Raw genomic sequence first — 21845 nt, 5'->3', positions numbered from 1 at the left:
TCCGCACAAGTTGAGATAATGTCCACAACTCTGTGAATTTACATACAAGACCACATTTATTTATCAAAATGGGTATCATACAAAAGAAACAATACACATTTCACAGAGTAAATACTGGGGCTCCCTTTTAGATGGTCCTCACTCCTGGAAAAGTTAACCTAAGGAACAGATTACTTTTTACGCAGGAAACGTGCCAATACATCAAAATACAGAAGATGTAAATGTAAGAACGATTCCTGAAGAAATTCTCAAAGTTGGCTTTTACTGGTCCGAGTTGACAAATAACTGTTTTTACAAGCCTGATGCCAACACTGACATTACTCAGTTACACATGTGAAACATCTGTTGGTTTACCTCTGAATGCCAGGAGCTTTTAAAATAAAAAAACACATTCTTAAAAAACGAAAATAGCTTTCACAGGATTGAGCAACAATATAGTCGGATCCATGCAACATACAGATAGGAACACAAAGGACACTGCTTAAGAAAACATTGTAAAAGAAGATAACATGATCTAAATGTCTACTTGAAAAAAGCGAGAGTATGCATATTACTTGATGAGGTTTGGAGGCAAACCCTCTTTGAGGAAGACATATAAAAACAAAACCCAAAAGGACGGTTAGGAAACATCATGACCTCACATACTAAAATACCCAGTGTAGTGACTAAATCCTGTTTAAGAAAATATAATATCCACATAAATATATTTTCATTGAGCTTCCCATAATGCATCAATGCGATTTATAGTAGTTGGCATGCAGCTGTACTAGTAAAAGTTTGGTGAAGTATGACTCCTCCTTATTTAAAACAAAAACTACTGGTACTTCTAACAAGCTAAATATCACACTGCCGATATGGACATTCAGTGACTACAACCAAACTAAAGCAATACAATCAGGGTCGAAAGACAGAACTGTAAAGCCTGCTGTCAGTGTACTCGAACGTTCTGGTAGACCAGCGTCTCAGCAGTTACTGTCTTTTGTGTCCTTGCTCTCCTTGGACACCTCCTGGTGGGTGCAGTCTTGGGAGCTTGAAGCTGGTTGCTGTTGTACGATAGGAACTGGTCTGGCGTCTGACTGCTCGCTCTTTGGAGTCATCCTAAACCGGCCAGGATATATCAGACGTTAGTTATTTCATGGACATGTATGATTTGTTCACATAATAGGTTACAGCTGAGGGTCTGCATGAGCTCTGAAGATACAGAATGAAGTCTTATTTATGTCACTTATTTTAATTACTAAAATAGATGGAGGGATGGACAGCTAACATGCATGTGGACCTATTGCTTGAGAACTCAGCGTACGTTCAGTGAACATACAATAAATAACTTTAATAAGGAGCGTAAGACACAAATAACATAACCAGAATAAAATTATATTACACATTCATGGAAGTTACTACAGTCAGTTGACTCATATTGAAAGCAGTACAGTGAGACTCAAGTGGTATCCAAATATCATGTCGGAAAAAGTTGGGGCTACAGTAATTTAATACAGTGGAACCCTGAATCACGAACCCCTCAACTTTTCAATTTAATTAGAAAAATATGCTTTGGTGTACAAACCTTGTCTTAGTGTATAAATGTACTGTGCTTGCTTTCTGTGTGTCTTTCTTAGCCTTGTTTAAGTTTTGCAAGCTCAAACTCTAACTCTAAAGAAAGCAAAAGAGACGCAATGTGTGGTTTGAAACATTCGGAAAGTATAAACAGCGTTGTCAACACTGCCCAGCCCTCTCCTTTCTGCTGCACGCAAATAACATTAACCAACCATGTAAAGTGGATTTTATTTTTTATTTCCAATTATTGTAGCGACTTGGCTGTTGAAGACAGGGTTTTGTGATTTCAAATTCTGAGTGCGACACAGGATTAGTCGGCAGTGCGACTAAAAATGAGGACAGTTTAGCTAATTGTTGTTTTAGTTTTGTTTTCAATAGAAAGCTGATCCATCACCCCTTATGTTTGTTTGAAATAAAGTAATGTATAGCACTTTATATTGTGTTCAAAACGTACAAACTTTTACTAACATTTGGGACTTTTGTTAGGGCTGAAAGCCACTATTCATGTTTACATTTTTTATTAAATTTGCTTTAATAGACAAACTTTTCTATTTACGAATGATGTTCAAGAACCAATTAGGGACACAAATCGAGGTTCCACTGTAGTCAAAACATTATTGGACAGTTGACAGATGTCACAAATGTTCATTTAAGAATGTCCTGAACAGTTAAAAATATTATCTTGAAAAACCAATGATTGTAGACAGGATTTATTTCCCATTCCTTCCTAAATTGTGTCTTGACTTCAGAGGCTTCAGACAATTGTGCACTGTAAAAATAAATATGATCACCAAGAGGATAAAGGCTAAAATCATGGTTAGTCTTACCTTACATCTGGTACTCTGCTGTGTAAACTCTCAGAAGGGCTGCTGATCTTGCCTGAGCTCCCCCCTTTGCTACGTCTTTCTCCCCCTTCACGCTCCTTGTCATTGTGCTTGGAGCTTCGGCTAGAGGTGCCTTTGTCCAGGTGCGCCCTCACAGAGCCTTGGGCGGGATGCTCATGATTTCCCAGAGGTAAGTTTGCACCTTGATTAGCTCCGCCAGTGGAAGCAACGTTTGGTGCGGCGCCGGTGCTAGTGCCCATTGATTTAGAGACAACCTTGAGCTTGTGGGAGGTTGACTTGTAGTGCTTCTTCTTGTGCTGGACACGGCTGTTATGCTTGAGGAAGAACTCACAGGACTCCTGGAGCACCCGTCGGCTCTCGGTGATTGGACTGTAGGTCACAGGACATGTGACGGTGAGACAAAAACATAAAATGTCTTCATTGGTAGAAAATTTGGCAAAACAAATGCCCTCACTCTCTTTTGCGAGTCCTGTTGAAGAAGTAGGCCCACTCGGAGCAGGTCTTTTTGCTGCTGACCCAGAACACTGCCGATATTCCAACCACCAGGGTCATCAAGTACTTGACCAAGAACAAAGAAAGGTCCGGACGCTTGTGCACTGGTGTCTGAGAAGGTATTAATTGATAATGTGTATATTAGCAGAGCTCAAGTGGTAGATACATAGATGTAGTGTGTGTTTGGTGTTGTTTCCGTTTGTTAGCTTTACAGTCAATCCTTAAGGGGAATCTATTTATAGAAGCAATAGAATCCATGGTAACAGGAACTTAACAGACAGTTGTATTTTATCTTGGTTTAACTTGACTTTTTGTCAAATGCAGCATTAATTAGTCTAAATTCTCAAAGTGCCTGAAGATCAAATCTATTTTTATTATATGTATTAATATTATTAGTGTAGTAGATTGTAAAAGAGGAATGAATGGGTGCGCTGTTTAGTAATCCATTGGTTTGTTTGATTAATCCAGAAATCGGATAAAACAATGAGTGTTTTACGGATTTTTTTCCGTTGATCCATCCATCCATTTACCGCCGCTTATCTGAGTCCAGGTCGCGGGGCAGCAGTCTAAGCAGAGATGCCCAGGCTTCCCTGTCCCTGGCCACCTCCAGCTGTGAGACATAGTCCCTTCATCATGTCCTAGGTCTGCCCCGAGGCCTCCTCTCGACTGGACATGCCCGAAACACCTCACCAGTGAGGCGTCCAGTCGGCATTCGTAGTAGATGCCCGAGCCATCTCAGCTGGCTCCTTTCGATGTAAAGGAGCAGCGGCCCATCCTATGGGTCTCTCCCGGATGACCAAGCTCTATCCTGTCTGGGATCACCTTGCGACCTTGTCCTTTCGGTCATTACCCAAAGTTGTGACCATAGGTGAGGGTAGGTAAATTGAGAGTTTCGCCTTCTGGCCCAGCTTCTTCTTCACCTAAACAGACTGATACAGTGACTGCATCACTGCCGACTCTGCACCAATCTGTCTGCCAATCTCGCGGTCTCTTCGTCCCTAACTCGTGAACAAGACCCCGAGATACTCAAACTCCTCCACTTTAGGCAGAACTTCACTCCCGACCCAGGGGTTGCAGTCCACCCTTTTACAACTGAGAACTATGGCTTCAGATTTTGAGGTGCTGATCCTAATCCAAGTATCTTCACACTCGGCTGCAAACTCCCCCAATAAACGCTTAAGATCCTAAGATCTAATAATAAACTCACTCCCACTCTAGCATAAAGCAACGTCTACCCCTTTCAAAGCCTTTGGTTCCAGAGCTTATGCTGTGCGTTGAGGTGAGCTCGATATGTCTTAACGTATCTCTCGACGTCATGCACAAGCTCAGGTTCCTTCCCCACCAGAGAGGTGACATTCCATGTCCCAACAACCACATTTCACAACAGAGGACCAGGTTGCTGAGGCCTTCGCCTTCCACTGCTACCCAGTCCACATAGCATTGGACTCTCATGGATCCCCCTGGGTCTGCAGGGAGGCAGGTGCCACGTCTGTCTTACGAGCTGTGCCAGTCTCCATGGAGGAAGTCCCGGCCACCAGGTGCTCGCGAACGAGCCCCTGGCCTGGGCCTGGCCCCAGAGTGGGGCCACGGTATGACTCACCCTGGCAAGGCGCGGTTCCTGGATTTTTGTTTTATCATAAGAGTATTTTGAACCGCTTTTAGTCCGACCCATCACCTCGGACCAGTTTGCCTTGGAAAACCCTACCAAGGGCATTTAGCCCCCGACAACATAGCTCCTTGAATCATTCGGGTACTCAAACTCCTTCGTCACGCTAAGGTGGCAACTCATGGAGGAGGGGGAAGGTATATTTTTTTTAAATAAACAAAAAAATGTTTTGTATTAAATGCACATCAGAATTTAAATAGATTTTTTAAAAATGTGTGCATTATTTAAAAATATAATACATCAATCTCCGCTGTTTGCCCACACAGATTACGGCACCACACAACACTACTCTCATGTGCGCTCTATTGCAGCGGTCATGCGGATACTATGTCAGCATATTTAAAGTCCTGGGCACTCCATGCGGTTTGGATTTTATCGAATTTTGTTAGTTACATTCATTTAACGAACAATCGAAGCAACATAATTGTTTCTGTCAGTCTACCCCAGGGCAGCTACAGCTACAAATGTACCTTACCACACTATCAATGTGTGATGAGTGAATGAATGATGTGTTCTCAGTTCTCTGCGAAGCGCTTTGAGTGTCTAGAAAAGCGCTATATAAATCTTATCCATGATTGTATGTTTTTTATTATAATCACACCTTTTTTCTAATGAAAATAATCGATTACCGTATTTTTCGGACTATAAGTCACAGTTTTTTTTTTATGGTTTGGCCGGGGGTGAGACTTATCCAAACTATAAAAAAAAAATAAAAAATAAAAATGTTTTGTTTTGCCTAGTCTCCCCCCCCCCGGCCAACCTATAAAAAAAAACTGTGACTTATAGTCCGAAAAATACGTAATTGTTGCAGCCCTAGTCAGCTACGTTTGTGGCATCATAATCAAAAAGACAATTTGCTGCATTAATAAGGGTTATGAGTTTTCTTAATAAAAAAAAAAAAATCATGTTCTCATAATTAAGTGTGTAAAATTTTAAATAACATTTTATTTATTCTATTTTGGATTGTGGCTGTATCAAAATGTGGAAAAAGTGAAGCGCTATGATTATTTTCCAGACACACTGTATTGACATCAAATCCATGTGAAATCCATGTTTTATGCCAGAGTTCTTCAAAGTAGTGTCGCTATTTTTCTATTGGCCCTCGACATGTTTTGAATATTAAATTAATTCATTATTTATGAGGACAGGACAAAAAAAATTAATAAATACATTTAAAAAAATAAAAGAGGTATATCAGACATATCACTAACAATTACTTGCTTTGTCATATATAACACAAAAGCGAAGGTAATAATGTCTTTTTTTCAAATAGTTTAGCATATACCAATGAAGCAATTTAGCATATTTGAAGTAAAAAATGTATCAAAGTGGCGCCCTGCATTCTTTAGATTTTCAATATGCGGCCCTTAGTGGAAAAAGTATGGACACCCGTTTTAAGCAAAGAAAAGCAGTACAAGAATCCTAGTTTGCCTTTCGGCGTAGCTTGCAATTACATAATCATCGTTCCAAATGACAAATCAATTGACAATTCAGTCCTTTCCTTCACACTTTTTGACTATTGAAAACAACAAATGGTGTTTTGTCTTGAACTGTGCCTCTTTGCTCTGATTTGCTTTGGCTTTGTAGAATAACAACAAAAGATTTGTCACCTGTGCTCGAGTAATCAAGGCAATAACAATTTAGAGACTAGACCATCTGTTTTTAAGAGTCCAATCAAACAAAAAGCAATTTTCTAAGAAAATGTTCTCCAATTTGCCTTTTCGCTCAGTTTTTTCTAACACGTCCAGTGTAACGTCAATATAGTTACCTTGTACGAACAGGGGATGCTGTATTCCTGGCACCGATCGTTGATCCACGTGTTCTCCCATGTGCTGCGGTAACTCTGCTCGTAAGAGTAGCATGCTAACAGGGTGACCAGCGGGACCAAGTAAAGGCAGCTGAACACACCGATGCGGATCATGAACTTCTTGAGCTTCTCCTGGTTGCGCTCGTCGTGCTGGATAACTTGTCGCACATGATTCAGAGAAACGATGCCGGCGAGGATGAGGAAGAGCCCGACGATGACGCCCACGCACACGGGAGCGATAACAAAGTAGCGCAGGGCATCCAGATCGTACAGTCCCACAAAGCAAACCCCGCTAATGTTGTCGCCTTCAACCTTGTTCAGGGCTAGCAGCATGACGGTTAGGGCACCGGGGATCCCCCAGGCAGCAGAGTGGAACCACACCTAAGAAGACAGAACACACACAATGCCTTTGAAGAGCTTGCATCGTTCCCCTTGAAGCATTTTGAGCACATTTCAACCCTCAAATTCATTTCTGCTCCTGTCAACACATCTTTTCATCCGTTTTCAACACATAATCTTACCGCTTTCTTCTCTATAGCCTCACAGCTCCATTTAGGCCCAGCTGCCAGGAACCAAGTGATGGTGAGTATGACCCACCAGACGATGCCAGCCATTGAGAAGAAGTACAGGAACATAAAAAACAGAGTGCAGCCTTTGCTCTGAGAACCTAAGACGACGGTATCCACGCCGGCAGGATGGGACGGCGTGCTGCAGGCTGCATTGTTACCCAGCAGGAAGCCAATGAAGTACATAAGCGACACAAAGCTGTAGCAGACGGCGTAGAAGATTATGGGACGCTCAGGGTAGCGGAAGCGTTTGACATCAATGAGGAATGTAAGGAAGGTAAAAAGAGTGGCAGCCAAGCAGATGATAGAGCAGACGCCAATGAAGTTTTTGGCAAATTCAATGTCATGGGGTTTGAAATACATATTGGAACAAGGCGGAGCACAATCCTGAGCGCCCAAGAACGATGCACCATAGCCAGGTTTAGTTTTCAACTGCAGCGGACACCAAAAGCCCAGGTCTCTCTTAGCAGATGTGGAGCTCATTGGGGTGGTTGCGGGGATATTGGAACCACCCAGAAACCCACATGAGTCAAGTCTGGAAAAATAAAATACACATTTATTTGGACTGATCATCACAGTTCGCATGACTGCTGTGGTCATTACTTACTTGTTGCACTGTAGCTCTGGGGGCCAGATGATACCGAAAACTCGGATGTCCTCCTGACAACCAGATAGAACAGCCTCACACTCCTCTCGACATGGGAGAAGCACTGTGTTCTCCTCCGTGCAAGCAGGGAAAAAGGCTTGGCACAGGAAGTGGTGGACATTTGGAGAACAGTGAAGATTTGCCAAGGGTACAAATGGCTGCAACGAGAACAATGAAATTATGTTAAAAATAACTTTGTTACAGTGTTAGCAACGGATTTTGACCAAACCCGAACATGACACATAGTGTGTTTTACATTACACATTTCTTCTTGGTATATTTTGCATTCCAACATATTTGAAAACTCTAGTCCACAATTTGCCTAGTAAAAGCATATGGCTAAAGTTGTGACCGAAGTGAAAAACATACAATAAAAAAAAAATATATATAAATGTATACGACACAAGAAAGTGTTGTTCCCCGACACGTGAAACACAGAAAGTGAACATTTGATTGTTTTCTACCAATCACATCAAGTCACACCAAGCGTTTACTGACCTGTACTTTTTTGTTTTTAAATTAATTAGCTGTACAGGGGAAAAGCCACATATTTGTTTTTCTTATGGTTCTTCAGTTAGCATCTTGTTGATGACTCAAACAGTCCAGAAGTATATATATAAACAAATTCATAAATAAACATTTTCTTTCTCTTGTGAACAGATTAGAAATTGTAAAAATGCAAAATGTTGATTTCTCTTGCGCATAAACACATAACAGGACTGTCTGCGAATGCAGCTTGTCATTACAATTAAGGATGTAAGTATAAATGGTAAATGGGTTGTACTTGTATAGCGCTTTTCTACCTTCAAGGTACTCAAAGCGCTTTGACACTACTTCCACATTTACCCATTCACACACACATTCACACACTGATGGAGGGAGCTGCCACGCAAGGCGCTAACCAGCACCCATCAGGAGCAAGGGTGAAGTGTCTTGCTCAGGACACAACGGACGTGACGAGGTTGGTACTAGGTGGGGATTGAACCAGGGACCCTCGGGTTGCGCCCGGCCACTCTGCCACTGCGCCACGCCATCCCATTTTATATCACGGTTATTATGACCAAAATTTTACCATTTATCATTATTATCACAGTATTGTTGAATGTGCTTAAAAAGTACTGAACACACACTGAAATATTTCAACCTGAAATACTTTATACATGTTAGCATTTAAACTAGCAAGCTAGCACTAGTCGGTCCCTGAATTTATCAAAGTACAGTTATTAATCGTGATTTTTTTGATAACTTTCTTTTAAAATGCTCATACTAACCATTGGGAGTTTTACCACAGTTAATATGAATAACGTTTATCGTTACATCCCTAGTTAAAGACACATTTCACACACGCTTGGTGTGCCAGAGAATAAGAAGACGAGGCAGCACACTTCGTCGATATATCTGTTGTTATATTTAGCGAATATTTAATTCTAGAGAAAATACTTTTGGAAACTCTTGACATGAATGCGTGTATTGCTCTTGTCCACAAAATGCAGCTATGTCTTGCTAAAGCTACAACGATTAGTCAAAAATTTGATGAATTTGACTAGAAAAAAAGGTTTGATTTTTATTATGTTGCTTTGATTAATCATGTATTAAGTGTAACACATTTTTTTTTTAATAGATCCGAACCAAACAAATTGGCCGGAAATTAAAACACATGGATTTAGTTTCCGCACGCCTGATGCAATAGAGTGCACATGGGAGCAATGATGTGGGTGCCATAATCTGTGTGGCGGAAAACTGGCGATTCAGAAAAATGGCTCATGTAAAACACCAACGAGGGGCAAATACACTAAAGGACCCAAAGCAAAGGACAGAAACCGTCATAAGTTTTTGATTTCAAATGTAAAATGACTGACATCATGATACAATGATTTCACTGTCAAACAGAGCTGACATTCCACAACAATACTGTAACATATACGTTGCGGTACATTACCTACCTAGTTAACTTACATGTTGTATAAAATTAAAAGGCAGCCAAAAGCGGACTCAAAAACCAGAAGACAGGACATTTTCTGCATGTTTTGTCTTGTGAATACGGAATTTGTATTTCATTTTTCAGACCATTAATGACACATCTAACTCGTATCTCCTATGTTGCATAGTGATGAGAGAAAAGTTGAGGACACAGCTCGAAACTAAAATTGTTCCATTATTTTGCTAAGCTACACAACAGCACACAAAGGAACCATTCACTGGCTGGAATCCATATTCTTCTGTTGCCTTATAGATGTTGGGAAATGAATGTGCGGATGCCAGGCAAAGAAGCCAAGGATAACACCACACTTGTGATTGGTTGGTGGACTACAGTATATTTGTCAAAGATCATCACCGGCTTAACTAATATCATAACGCTTGGACTATTTAAAATAATCGGGAACGCATAAATCATTAGCACGGACCCGTCCACTGATAATATTTATAATCATAACAAACACACTCAACCAACTCCAACACGGCCTGCTATTCAATATATACTTTTTTCTCTCCATGCTGAAATCCAGTCTGGCAGCAAGTCCACATCTCTGGGAGCCTTGTATTCCAACTCTGACAGTAAGCACCATTGTTTCTCAAGGACCCAAAATCAAGAACTTTTTCTCAGTGAGCTGAAAAGTACAAACTGCTATAATGGAGTTAGTTAGCATCAACAGCTGGTAGTAATGCTTGTTCAACTGATAATTAAACGAGTCAAAAAGGATGGGTTGATGCAACTTTTCCTAGTTGACAGCCTTAAATAATCCCTGTTACTGTATGTCAGCGACACACCACATTTACTGTTACAGCTCAGAGCCAATTTGTCAATAAATATAACATTGCTTTCTGTAGGTTTTACGTGCAGAGACGTTAATGTTTTAATTAGGGCTGTCAAGGTTAACGCCATAATAACGAGTTAGGAAAAGTTTCCTTTAACAGCACAATCTTTTTTAATTGCCCGGTGACGTTTACTCCATACTGTAGCCGTGGAAAAGCAGTGGCGAACCACCAGAGGTTGAGTCACAGGAGTAAATAAAGAGCTGAAATGGACAAAGAAAATAAATATTGAATGATAACTATAGCTTTGAAGCCAATGCAAGTTGCTCTCTCCACAAGACTAAAGTTATTTCCAATCCACTGTTGCTGTGAGTTGAGTTATCACTGAACATTCTAGCTGCTAACAGCATAGCGTTGCCAAGTGCACTTATTACAAACGACTTTGGGCTTGTTTTTTTTCTATAGTCACTTGCAAAGTTTGTAAGACGCAGGTTGCATTTTTTTATACACCAGTATATAATTCATAATGGGAGAAAGATAAAGTAGTAAAATCCTGGATTAGACCCAAGGTGGAAAATGTGTTTGCGTCTGTAAAAAAAGTGTTTGTGTCCATTTTGTGTTGAGCTTTTAAAAAAAAAGCATAATGTTTAATTAACAAACATTGGCAAAAATCTAATTGTCCAGACCCATGTTGGGTGTATATTTTAACAAGATAGACTAGGGATGGTAATCTAATAAGTTTTTTGATTTGTGTCCGATTCTTGGTGTGCCGATCCGATTCAGAATCAAATCTCGATACAATACAGTTCAAACCCATTCTCGTGGTATAAAAAATTGTAATAAAACCTTTTCACAACAGGTTACAAGTTACAAAATCTCTTCATGGCTGCTGACATATGATGTACACCAGGGGTGCCCACACTTTTTCTGCAGGCGAGCTACTTTTCAATTGACCAACTCGAGGGGATCTACCTCATTTATATATATCATTTATATTTATTTATTAATGAAAGAGACATTTTTGTAAACAAGTTAAATGTGTTTAATGATAATACAAGCATGTGTAACACATATAAATGTCTTTCTTTCTCAAAGACAAGAAAATAAGTTGGTGTATTACCTGATTCTGATGACTTGCATTGATTGGAATCAGACAGTAATGATGATAACGCCCACATTTTCAAATGGAGGAGAAAAAAAGTTGTCCTTTCTGTACAATACCACATGAAAGTGGTTGGTTTTTGGCATCTAATTCATCCAGCTTCCATACACTTTACAAGAAAAACATTGGCGGCAATTTCCGTAGCTTGCTTGATTGACATTCACGGCACCCGAGGGTCTTGTGAGATGATGCTGGCTGCTGCCAGTTCATTATTATGAAAAAATGACAGAGAGGAAGGCGAGAAACACTTTTTATTTCAACAGACTTTCGCGCCGTCCCTTCTGTCAAAACTCTAAAGGCCGACTGCACATTTCCTATCTTCACAATAAAAGCCCTGCTTCATGCTGCCTGCGCTAACAAAATAAGAGTCTCGGAAAGCTGGCGTGCACGAGTGATGTGCACGCCAGCTTTCTGAGGGATCGCTTGTGCACGCCAGTTTTCCGAGACTCTGTATTTAGTTAGCGCAGGCAGCATGAAGCAGGGCTTTTATTGTGAAGAAAGGAAATGTGCAGTCGGCCTTTAGAGTTTTGACGGAAGGTACGGCGCGAGAGTCTGTTGAAATAAAAAGTGTTTCTCGCCTTCCTCTAGGTCATATTTTCATAATAATGATCTTGCAGCAGCCAGCGTCATCTCACAAGACCCTCCGGTACCGTGAATGTCATTTAAGTGACATCTTGGTGAAGATTGATGATCACTAATTTTTAGGTCTATTTTTTTTAAAAGCCTGGCTGGAGATCGACTGACACACCCCCCGCGGTTGACTGGTAGCTCGCGATCGACGTAATGGGCACCCCTGATGTACACACATTGATTAAGCACAGAGATTACCTAAAAAAACACATATTTTTAAAAATGGGTTCTCAAAAATTATGAATCAAAGTACATTCAGAATAAATAAGAATTGCGATTCGATGTGAATCTATTTTTTTATTATTACCTCTAATGTTGATAAGTTGAATGTGGACAAAATGCAATTAATTGCCATTAAATATTTTAATTGCATGACAGCCTGCATGTAAAATTAATTTACTCTTGCATCATGGTTTAAAGGCACAAAAAAATAAGTGACTGCACCTGTTTTGTATTCCTGTTGCCACTACTTTAAACTATGAATCAAAGGCTGCAAGAAATTAACGCTTCTCATTCAAAGTTTATTACATATATAGTGAGGACTGGCTTTGACTGTTTGAAAACAGTATGGATTATATCACATGTCAATGATGTTGAAAACAATCTGATTGAGGTGTTTATAACATGTATTTTTAAAAAGCTAGTTTTAACCAAATCCATGCATTAGTTCATTTTTTTCCACTCCATGTAAACGCACTGACTGATTGCATTCCCTTTGTTGAATGCTTGTGGAATTTTGGGCCATGGGCTTAAGGAGGAAAAATAAATATTTGTGACTGTTTTGGCACAGACTAAAAAATCGATTTCTCAGATGGATTGTGTAACATGACATTGTATAGTTTCTATAAGATTGTGTACAGGAGAGGAAGTTAGTAAGTGATTAACAGACTGTGTGTGTAGTCTTTGTGGAATGCACCAAAGGCTTTCTGGGCATGGCCATCCCCTTCCTGCACAAATCAAAGAGTCCACACAACAAAGTTGATGAAGTTGCCTGTGGCCAAAGTTGCTGTGAAATCAGAAGCCTTTACGTTTGCCAGACGCCACACAAAAGATTCCCTCAGCACGTAACTGTTCATGCTTGATACTCTAACACGACATGTGTAACCCAAACCACTAGCCTTAGGGAAGGTCACAAAACATGATGCAACTGGTAAAGAGAATAAGGTATGTCTTACCAAAGCCGGCAAAGAGAAGCTTTATTTAATCAATTATGAAACTATATTCACAATGCTAAGCACTTGTAATGTTCCACAGGTGTAATGAGAAGCTGTGGTACAGTACATCTCAGTTTCTCCCCGACTAAGTCCACTCACAATATTAAGCTTGATAATGCTTCTGCAGTTAAATGTACACTCACTGTGACAAGCAGAAAAACATTACCTCCTAATCATTAATTCTTCCTTTTCAATACAAATGCAGTGGTATCTCAACTTATGACCACTACCGATCCAAGACATATTGTTTGTAGAACATTACAATGTACTACAACTACAGTAGTTTTCTAAAATAATGTGACAATATTGTTAAGTATTTACATTGAGGAGTATACTTTTTCAGCTGTTTCCTACGGGCTGCTTTTGTGTTGTGCAACAATAGGAACTAGAAAAGTGTTGTTTATCTTGCACACAGACATACGTGAGTGACGAACCGGAAAGGTGAGAATTGACAAAAAACAATATGTATGTACGTTTACCAAATGTAATGCTCTACTGTCCAGTTTGAATTAGGACTGAGACAGAACTAACTGAAACGCGTCAAACACAGCATCTGCGGCTTCTTAATATTTTTTACGGATACATGTCTGTTGTTTGGATGTACTAGGCTGCTAACTGGAGTGACATGTTTTTAATGGTTTGTTTCTCCGATTTGGCCATCCACTTCTTCTCCTTCACAATAACATTCTCAGGTCCGGTGGGTGGAGGGAAGGATTGCGCTCATAAAACACACTTCCACTGTCTAATCAAAACTATGTTTTTTTTGTGTGTAAACAAAGCAGGAACAGCCACAGTTAACAATATATAAAAGTATTTAACACTCAAATGACACAACCTTGTGACAAATTCTACTTCAACCGGTGGCAGGTTGGGCTCGTAGCTGAAAATTTTGCTCACAATACAAAGCATGACAAAATGCAGATAGTCAGCTCGTACCTTAAATTACTCGTAAGTTGAGGTACCACTGTATACGTAAACGTTGATAAGAGTAGACAATTTTTGGATTTAAAAACAAACTTTTGGACAAGACCAGAAAGACAAGCAGTTAGTGAGTGCTTGTACAATATAGGCACAATATGCAAATTAAGATCTGCTGGTGTTGTGTTGCGGCTTTGAGAAGATGAAGAGTTTTATAAAAGTCAAGTACACTGAACTTTTCCAAGACTCAATAAAACAAATGTTATAAGCTTAAGTTAATGACAGCAATAAAAGTATTTGGTATTCGGAAATGATCGATATATACATCACTGCATATGTTATGTTCTTCTAACGTCATTTGCTTTAGTGGACTTTTTTTTTTAAGTCCACTAATATGTACACAAATTGAAGTGGTGCATATTTCCCTATGAATAATTCACTGACTAAGGCTTGTGTGTGTTCACTGACCGTGCTAAAGTGTATACCCACGGTTCCTTTTTACCCCATGGACTATGTCTTGCGTGCTAATTGACTGTCATGGAGGTAGCTTGTCGGCTAACGATCCAGCATTATAGACCATGCATCAGTGCACAGGAGTCGATACGCGAGTGCCATGGGAACACCGACTTGTTTATGATTTGCGGTTTTAATCCAACAACTATGAGAGCTAAAAAAATACATATACATATCATGAACAAGACTGTTTCACAAAACCAAAAACCAGTGAAGTTGTCATGTTGTGTAAATCGTAAATAAAAACAGAATACATCCATCCATCCATTTTCTACTGCTTATTCCCCATTGGGGTCGCGGGGGGCACTGGTGCCTATCTCAGCTACGATCAGGCGGAAGGTGGTGTACACCCTGGACAAGTTGCCACCTCATCGCAGAAAACAGAATACAATGATTTGCAAATCATTTTCAACCTATATTCTAATGCATAGACTGCAAAGACAAGATATTTAATGTTTGAACTGGAAAACCTTGCTATTTTTTGCAAACATTAGCTCATTTGGAATTTGATACCTGCAACACGTTTCAAAAAAGCTGGCACACGTGGCAAAAAAATACTAAAAAAGTTTAGAAATGCTCATCAAACACTTATTTGGAACATCCCACAGGTGAACAGGCTATTTGGGAACAGGTGGGTGCCGTGATTGGGTATAAATGCAGCTTCCATGCAATGCGCAGTTATTCACAAACAAGGATGGGGCGAGGGTCACCACTTTGTGAACAAATGTGTGAGCAAATTGTTGAAATGTTTAAGAACATTTCTCAAAGAGCTATTGTAAGGTATTTCACCATCTACGGTCCGTAATATCATCACAGGGTTCCAAGAAATTGGAAAAATCACTGCACGTAAGCGATGACATTACGGACCTTTGATCCCTCAGGCGGGACTGCATCAAAAAGCGACATCAGTGTGTAAAGAATATCACCACATGGGCTCAGGAACACTTCAGAAAACCATTGTCAGTAACTAGAGTTAGTTGCTACATCTGTAAATGCAAAAAATCTACTATGCAAAGGGAAAGCCATTTATCAACAACACCTAGAAACGCTGCCGGCTTCACTCGGCCCGAGCTCATCTAAGATGGACTGCTGCAAAGGGGTTGATTATTTGAAAAAAATATATATGTTTCTCAGTTCAAACATAAAATATCTTGTCTTTACAGTTAATTCAATCGAGTATAAGTTGAAAAGGATTTGCAAATCATTGTATTCTGTTTTTATTTACGAATTACAGAACGTGCCAACTTCACCGGTTTTGGGTGTTTGTAGTAAAAAAAACTTAAACCTCTCAAGTCCCAAGCAACACTGTCTCAAATGATGCTATGTGAGAAGTCAGGGTATCTCAGGTGATCTCAGCATGTTGATTGATTTACTGTTGTTTTTTGTTTTAGAACAACTCACCTCCATTTTACTGGCGGCGACATCCTGATCGTAGTGCGCCATCATGTTGGGAAAGAAAGTCATGTTGTAAGACAGCCCCATACAGCGATGAACCTCAATCGGCTCGCAGGTGAAGAGGCTGTGAGCACTGCAGCTTCCCGTCCACAGCGCCAGCAGGCACATCAACATCAGCATTGTGAGAGTAGAAGTTTACAGATACTTTATTTTCCAACGTACGGCTTGCTTTGGCCCAAATAATGGAATTCCTACTGATCCATCTATCCTGGGGTCATCTCAAGGGGGGTGGTGGCAGTAGCAGAGGGTGTAGTTTCCCCATCAGTCCACTTGATGTGTTATATTCCACATCACTGTAATTAGCAGAACAGGGGCTTAGACATTTTGCACCCAAGCTTTTATTTTTGCAGTGGATCATTTTTAAGCAAGTCATCACACAAATCATTTATACACCAGTGTTTCCCACAGGACTACAAGCTACATGTGGAGCTGGGTTGCGGTGAGATTTGATGACATCCTCGTCTATCTTCATGTTAAGAAATGGACACGTGATAACGGACATACAATAAGGGGGAATTACTTTCTTCTTTTAGAATTCACATGCTGTTTACTAAATAAACATACCTTGTCATTCCAACTAGGATATCAGTGCATCAATTAAACATTGCACAGATTTAAGAGAAACCATTAATGATTTATTCATCTCTTAAAGCGGTGATTGAAAGCGGTGATCAAACAGACTCTTAAACAGGACTGCAAATAACGACTCATTTTGTCCTTCCGGTTTCTTAAAAGGGAACTGCACTTTTTGGGGGAATTTTGCATATCATTCCCAATCATTTGGAGAGACAAGACCACTTGGACACACTATTTTTTTTCCTAGGTTTATAAAAATAAGAAGTAACAATGTTTGCAAAATGCAGCTAATGGGAGTCCCCTATGTTGCCTTCAAAAACTACTTCAAAACCCTCTTTCATTGTTTTTCATAAATGCAGTAAGTACGCATGTAATGTACTGTACTCCAAGGTTTCTCATAGTCAGCATGGTCACTGGCGTCCCACTGGATGTGAATTCTCCCTGCCCACTGGGTGTGAGTTTTCCTTGCCCTTTTGTGGGTTCTTCCGAGGATGTTGTAGTCGTAATCATTTGTGCAGTCCTTTGAGACATTTGTGATTTGGGGTTATATAAATAAACATTGATTGATTGACTGAGTAACATACACATTCATGACAATATGTACTAATATTTCCGCCCGATTGTAGCTGAGATAGGCGCCAGCGCCCCCCGCGACCCCAAAAGGGAATAAGCGTTAGAAAATGGATGGATGGATGTACAATATTTACCATATTTTGGTCATTTAAACATTACTGGAACTTTTATCCAGGGCGCACTTATTTCAGTGGCCGTAGCAACGCTCTTCCGACATCCGTCAACAAACGTGTGTATGTTCTAATCATGGCAGACTTGGTAACTGACAACAAAGATGGCTATTTTTGAAAAAAATTAGTACTCAAAACCTCATCTTTTTTAACCTGAGTATACGGAGGATAAAGTATTGGTTAAAGAAGCTTAGCAATCAGAAGAAAGGATGAAACGTTGGCGCAGACGGAAGTTGAGAGAGTCACAACTGGCATAACTTGGTCACAGTGTAAATGTTGAACTTGGTGCCAAGCTACACGGACAGAAATGGAATGCCCTCGCCGCACTACAATGTTTTTATCAATGAAAAGGCTTTTTGTATCTGAAGAGGACACTGCTCAAAGAAACTTCATCACAACGAAAGACAAACTGTGCTAACAAACCCTTCAGTGGAAGAAACTTTTTTCCACCAACCCAAAATCAACTGGAAATGTCCCCGGCCAGCTTGACCAAACGGACAACTCTCCATTGAGAAAGTGAGTATAATATTGATCATGATACATGATACAAGACTTACACTCTTACAATGTCCATTTCTCAGATGAGATAATTGTTGATGACTGAAGTGCTGATAGCAACCAAACCCAACCCCTCCACCCAAACCCCCTCTACATCCTACACCCCGGATTGTAAATAATTTAATGTATATACTCTGATGATTAACTTGTGTGATGACTGTATTATACTGACAGTATATATTTTTACCATGAATTGATTAACGTGGACCCCGACTTAAACAAGTCGAAAAACTTATTCGGGTGTTACCATTTAGTGGTCAATTGTACGGAATATGTACTGTACTGTGCAATCTACTAATAAAAGTATCAATCAATCAAAAAACTACATCATGTTTGTTAGTACAACTACATACACTATCGAGTGTAGCTGTGTACAAACAAAACATGACATGTGGGCTAATACTTTACATAATAAGATTCATCAGTACACATTTACGTCTTATCAAATTACTACCTTAAAAGCCATTGTGACGCAGAAGCGAGTTTATGGCTGATGCTGTAGCAAACAGTCGCAAAGCGATGTTACTTCGCTATATAAAAGTTCCTCACTGTTTACTCTTACAATGAAAATGTTGCTACAGCTTGGTTGTTATACATGTAACGTAAATTAAAGGCCTACTGAAACCCACTTAAAGGCCTACTGAAACCCAGTACTACCGACCACGCAGTCCGATAGTTTATATATCAATGACGAAATCTTAACATTGCAACACATGCCAATACGGCCGGGTTAATTTACTAAATTGCAATTTTAAATTACGCGCCGAAGTATCCTGCTGAAACGTCGCGGTACGATGACGCGTGCGCGTGACGTCAGCATTGTAGAGGACATTTTGTTCCAGCACCGTTCCCAGCTATAAGTCGTCTGTTATCATCGCATAATTCCAGAGTATTCTGGACATCTGTGTTGCTGAATCTTTTGCAATTTGTTCAATTAATAATGGAGACGTCAAAGAAGAAAGCTGTAGGTGGGAAGCGGTGTATTGCGGCCGCCTTTAGCAACACAAACACAGCCGTTGTTTCATTGTTTACATTCCCGAAAGATGACTGCGAAGCTTTACTATGGAACAGAGCGGTCAAGCGAACACGGTTGGATTGGACCACACACACAAAATACAGTGTATTATACAGCGATCATTTCGAAAGATCGTGTTTCGAAGAGGGTCCCTTGCGAAGGGCAGAGATGGGCATCGCCACCACCCGTCGACTGGTGCTGAAGAAAGGTGCGGGGCCGGCTTTCAGGTTGTACAGGTACAACCATATATAATCTCACTAAAACACTAGTAACAAAATAAGCAGATAAGGGATTTTCAAGAATTATCCTCGTAAATTTGTCTAATAACATCTAAATTGCTCCCACTGTATAGTCATTTTTTTCTACTCCTTCACTCTCACTTTCCTCATCCACGAATCTTTCATCCTCGCTCAAATTAATGGGGAAATTGTCGCTTTCTCTTTACGAATCGCTCTCGCTCCTGGTGGCCATAATTGTAAACAATACTCAGATTTGAGGAGCTCCACAACCCATGACGTCACGCGCATATCGTCTGCTACTTCCGGTACAGGCAAGACTTTTTTATCAGCACCAAAAGTTGCGAACTTTATCGCCGATGTTCTCTACTAAATCCTTTCAGCAAAAATATGACAATATCCCGAAATGATCAAGTATGACACATAGAATGGACCTGTTACCCCCGTTTAAATAAGAACATTTTATTTCAGTAGGCCTTTAAGAATGGTTAGCGCTTTTTGGATGCATTTTAGAGTGATTTAGAGGCACAATAGATTGTTCCAATGAGTTGCAATGCTCGCCACATCTTAGGAGTGTTTTTTTAATCTTTAGAATGCAAAAAAAAAAAAACAACTACAATATATCTTTCCTTGTTTCTCATAGGTCAAATTTTAAAAAAGTACATTTCCCTTTAAGGCATAGTAGGTTTGCAAGTCCTGCTTTGTAACCCAAATGGCTCTTACTTCTGTAATTTCTTAATTTTAGTTCAATGTGATTACATAAAAAACAGCTTTCAAATCCGTAGATGCGTATTGACCAGTGCATACGCATATAATATTACGTTTGCATTTGTCATGAAAAAAAGTTGCCCTTAAAAATTATTCAATCTCCATTTAAAAATACCATTGACAATGTATTAATTAAAAGTGACCGATTGTAATCTTACATGCGTTGTGCTATTTTTTTTTTATACAAACTACTCAAGGTTTATAAAGTGTGTGGCTAATAAATACAAATGAGCTATTATTGTTTAATTGGGCATAATTAGCTTAGCTTCCTAAATACATATTACCGACAAATCTACACATAAATTACAACAAGTTAGCAAAACGAAAACGCAGTAATTTAATTTTAATCTCAGCAGCAGACGAGAAAAATACATTTTTTGGAAGTGTTCCATTGTAGTAAGAAAAAGGTGAACTATGTTCCCATAGAGCGCGGCTTGAATATTGTTTCCCCGTCAATGAAGCACCGATTTCGGGGAAATTGTGAGGCAAACCCCGATGTCTCAACTGGCAACCGTGGTTACGGGGGCCGAAAACTCTTCGCTAGCTAAACAAAAATGTGACACCCATGAACGAAATGCAGATAAACACAGAAATAAACTTACCAGCAGTTGTAATGAAAGGAATGTCTGTAACAGCTGACTACATGAATACACTTTGGAGTAATTTAGAAGGTTATTTGATAGTTTCCTGAAAAACTCCCAACACATTCCCCTTGGTTTGCTCCACTTTATGCTGCCTTCAAAACCGTGGGAAAAATTAAACGTTGGTGCTCACAATTAGATTGGGCTAAATCCAAAAAGTGGAAAAAAAAGTTATCAACATAAATATATTAAAGAAATGTTATATTGATATATTTTATACTTTATCAGATTTGAACGAATTATACTTCTGGCGATTACATGCACTCTAGCATGCATAGCAGTGATGAACGTGAAAGCAGCACGAGGCCTGTTTTGGTTTAAGCACGATACTGCAATTTTTGGGTAGATTTTCGATACCAGTTACATACAGGCTCAGTTGCCCATTATCGATACTTATTAGTCCAAATAAATCAAATAACATAACAACTTCCATCCATCCATTTCCTACCGCTTGTCCCTTGGCTACAGAGGGTGCTGGAGCCTATTTCAGCTGCATTATCGTCTGGAAAAGTCCTAAATTAAAATGCAAATGTATGCCAGTATAACTGTATAAAAAGCTACACCAGTGTTTTTCAACCTTTTTTGATCCGAGGCACATTTTTTGCGTTGAAAAAATGCGGAGGCACACCACCAGGAGAAATTATTGAATAATTGAAACTCACTTAACAGTAAAATGTGGTTGTCGCAATTGATTGGATATGACCTTAAAGCATAAGCAAGCATGCATCACTATAGCTCTTGTCTCAAAGTAGGTGTACTGTCACCACCTGTCACATCACATCATGACTCATTTTGACTTTTTTGCTGTTTTCCTGCGTGTAGTGTTTTACTTCTTGTCTTGCACCCTTATTTTGGTGGCTTTTTCTCTTTTTTTTGTTGGTATTTCACTGTAGCGGTTTCATGTTTTTCTTTAAGCGATATTTCCCGCATCTACTTTTTTTTAGCAATCAAGAATATTTCAATTGTTTTCATCCTTCTTTGTGGGGACATTGTTGATTGTCATGTCATGTTCGAAAGTACATTGTGGACGCCGTCTTTGCTCCAGAGTAAGTCTTTGCTGTCGTCCAGCATTCTGTTTTTGTTTAC

General features: G+C 39.7%; 2 protein-coding genes across 4 annotated transcripts in view; one reads left to right on the top strand and one right to left on the bottom strand.

Moving 5' to 3' along the window:
• Nucleotides 1-33: 33 nt before the first annotated feature.
• LOC133562344 (frizzled-6-like) lies at nucleotides 34-20955 on the bottom strand. Of its 2 annotated transcripts, XM_061916441.1 has the most exons (8): nucleotides 20721-20878; nucleotides 16169-16515; nucleotides 7538-7734; nucleotides 6886-7465; nucleotides 6326-6745; nucleotides 2854-3002; nucleotides 2382-2768; nucleotides 34-1098 (listed from the first exon to the last, which is right to left on the bottom strand). In XM_061916441.1, the coding sequence occupies exons 2-8, from the start codon at nucleotides 16340-16342 to the stop codon at nucleotides 963-965; spliced, it is 2043 nt and encodes a 680-aa protein (XP_061772425.1). In that variant the 5' UTR covers nucleotides 16343-16515; nucleotides 20721-20878; the 3' UTR covers nucleotides 34-962. The 2 variants fall into 2 exon arrangements, with proteins under 2 accessions (XP_061772425.1, XP_061772426.1); XM_061916442.1 differs by lacking the exon at nucleotides 16169-16515 and having other exon boundaries at nucleotides 20721-20955.
• klhl32 (kelch-like family member 32) overlaps nucleotides 13741-21845 on the top strand; it is a 116692-nt gene continuing 108587 nt past the window's right edge. The window contains exons 1-2 of one of the 2 annotated variants that reach the window (XM_061916446.1): nucleotides 13741-13777; nucleotides 17912-18057. The gene's annotated coding sequence lies outside the window, so the exon portion shown is untranslated. Of the gene's footprint in view, nucleotides 13778-15655; nucleotides 15731-17911; nucleotides 18058-21845 lie in introns of those variants that run through there. The other variant, XM_061916445.1, reaches the window with a different exon arrangement.

This window comes from Nerophis ophidion, linkage group LG11, assembly GCF_033978795.1.
Source record: "Nerophis ophidion isolate RoL-2023_Sa linkage group LG11, RoL_Noph_v1.0, whole genome shotgun sequence".
NCBI classification, from domain to species: Eukaryota; Metazoa; Chordata; class Actinopteri; order Syngnathiformes; family Syngnathidae; genus Nerophis; species Nerophis ophidion.
This window is presented reverse-complemented; position numbering and strand designations above follow the sequence as displayed.

Coding starts and splice junctions, on each gene's coding strand:
- LOC133562344 (XM_061916441.1), bottom strand. CDS start 16,342: ATGCTGATGTTGATGTGCCTGCTGGCGCTGTGGACGGGAAGCTGCAGT. Junction 6,746..6,885: donor AGGCTATAGAGAAGAAAGCG/GTAAGATTATGT, acceptor CTGTCTTCTTAG/GTGTGGTTCCACTCTGCTGC. Junction 1,099..2,381: donor AGCAGAGTACCAGATGTAAG/GTAAGACTAACC, acceptor TGGCCGGTTTAG/GATGACTCCAAAGAGCGAGC.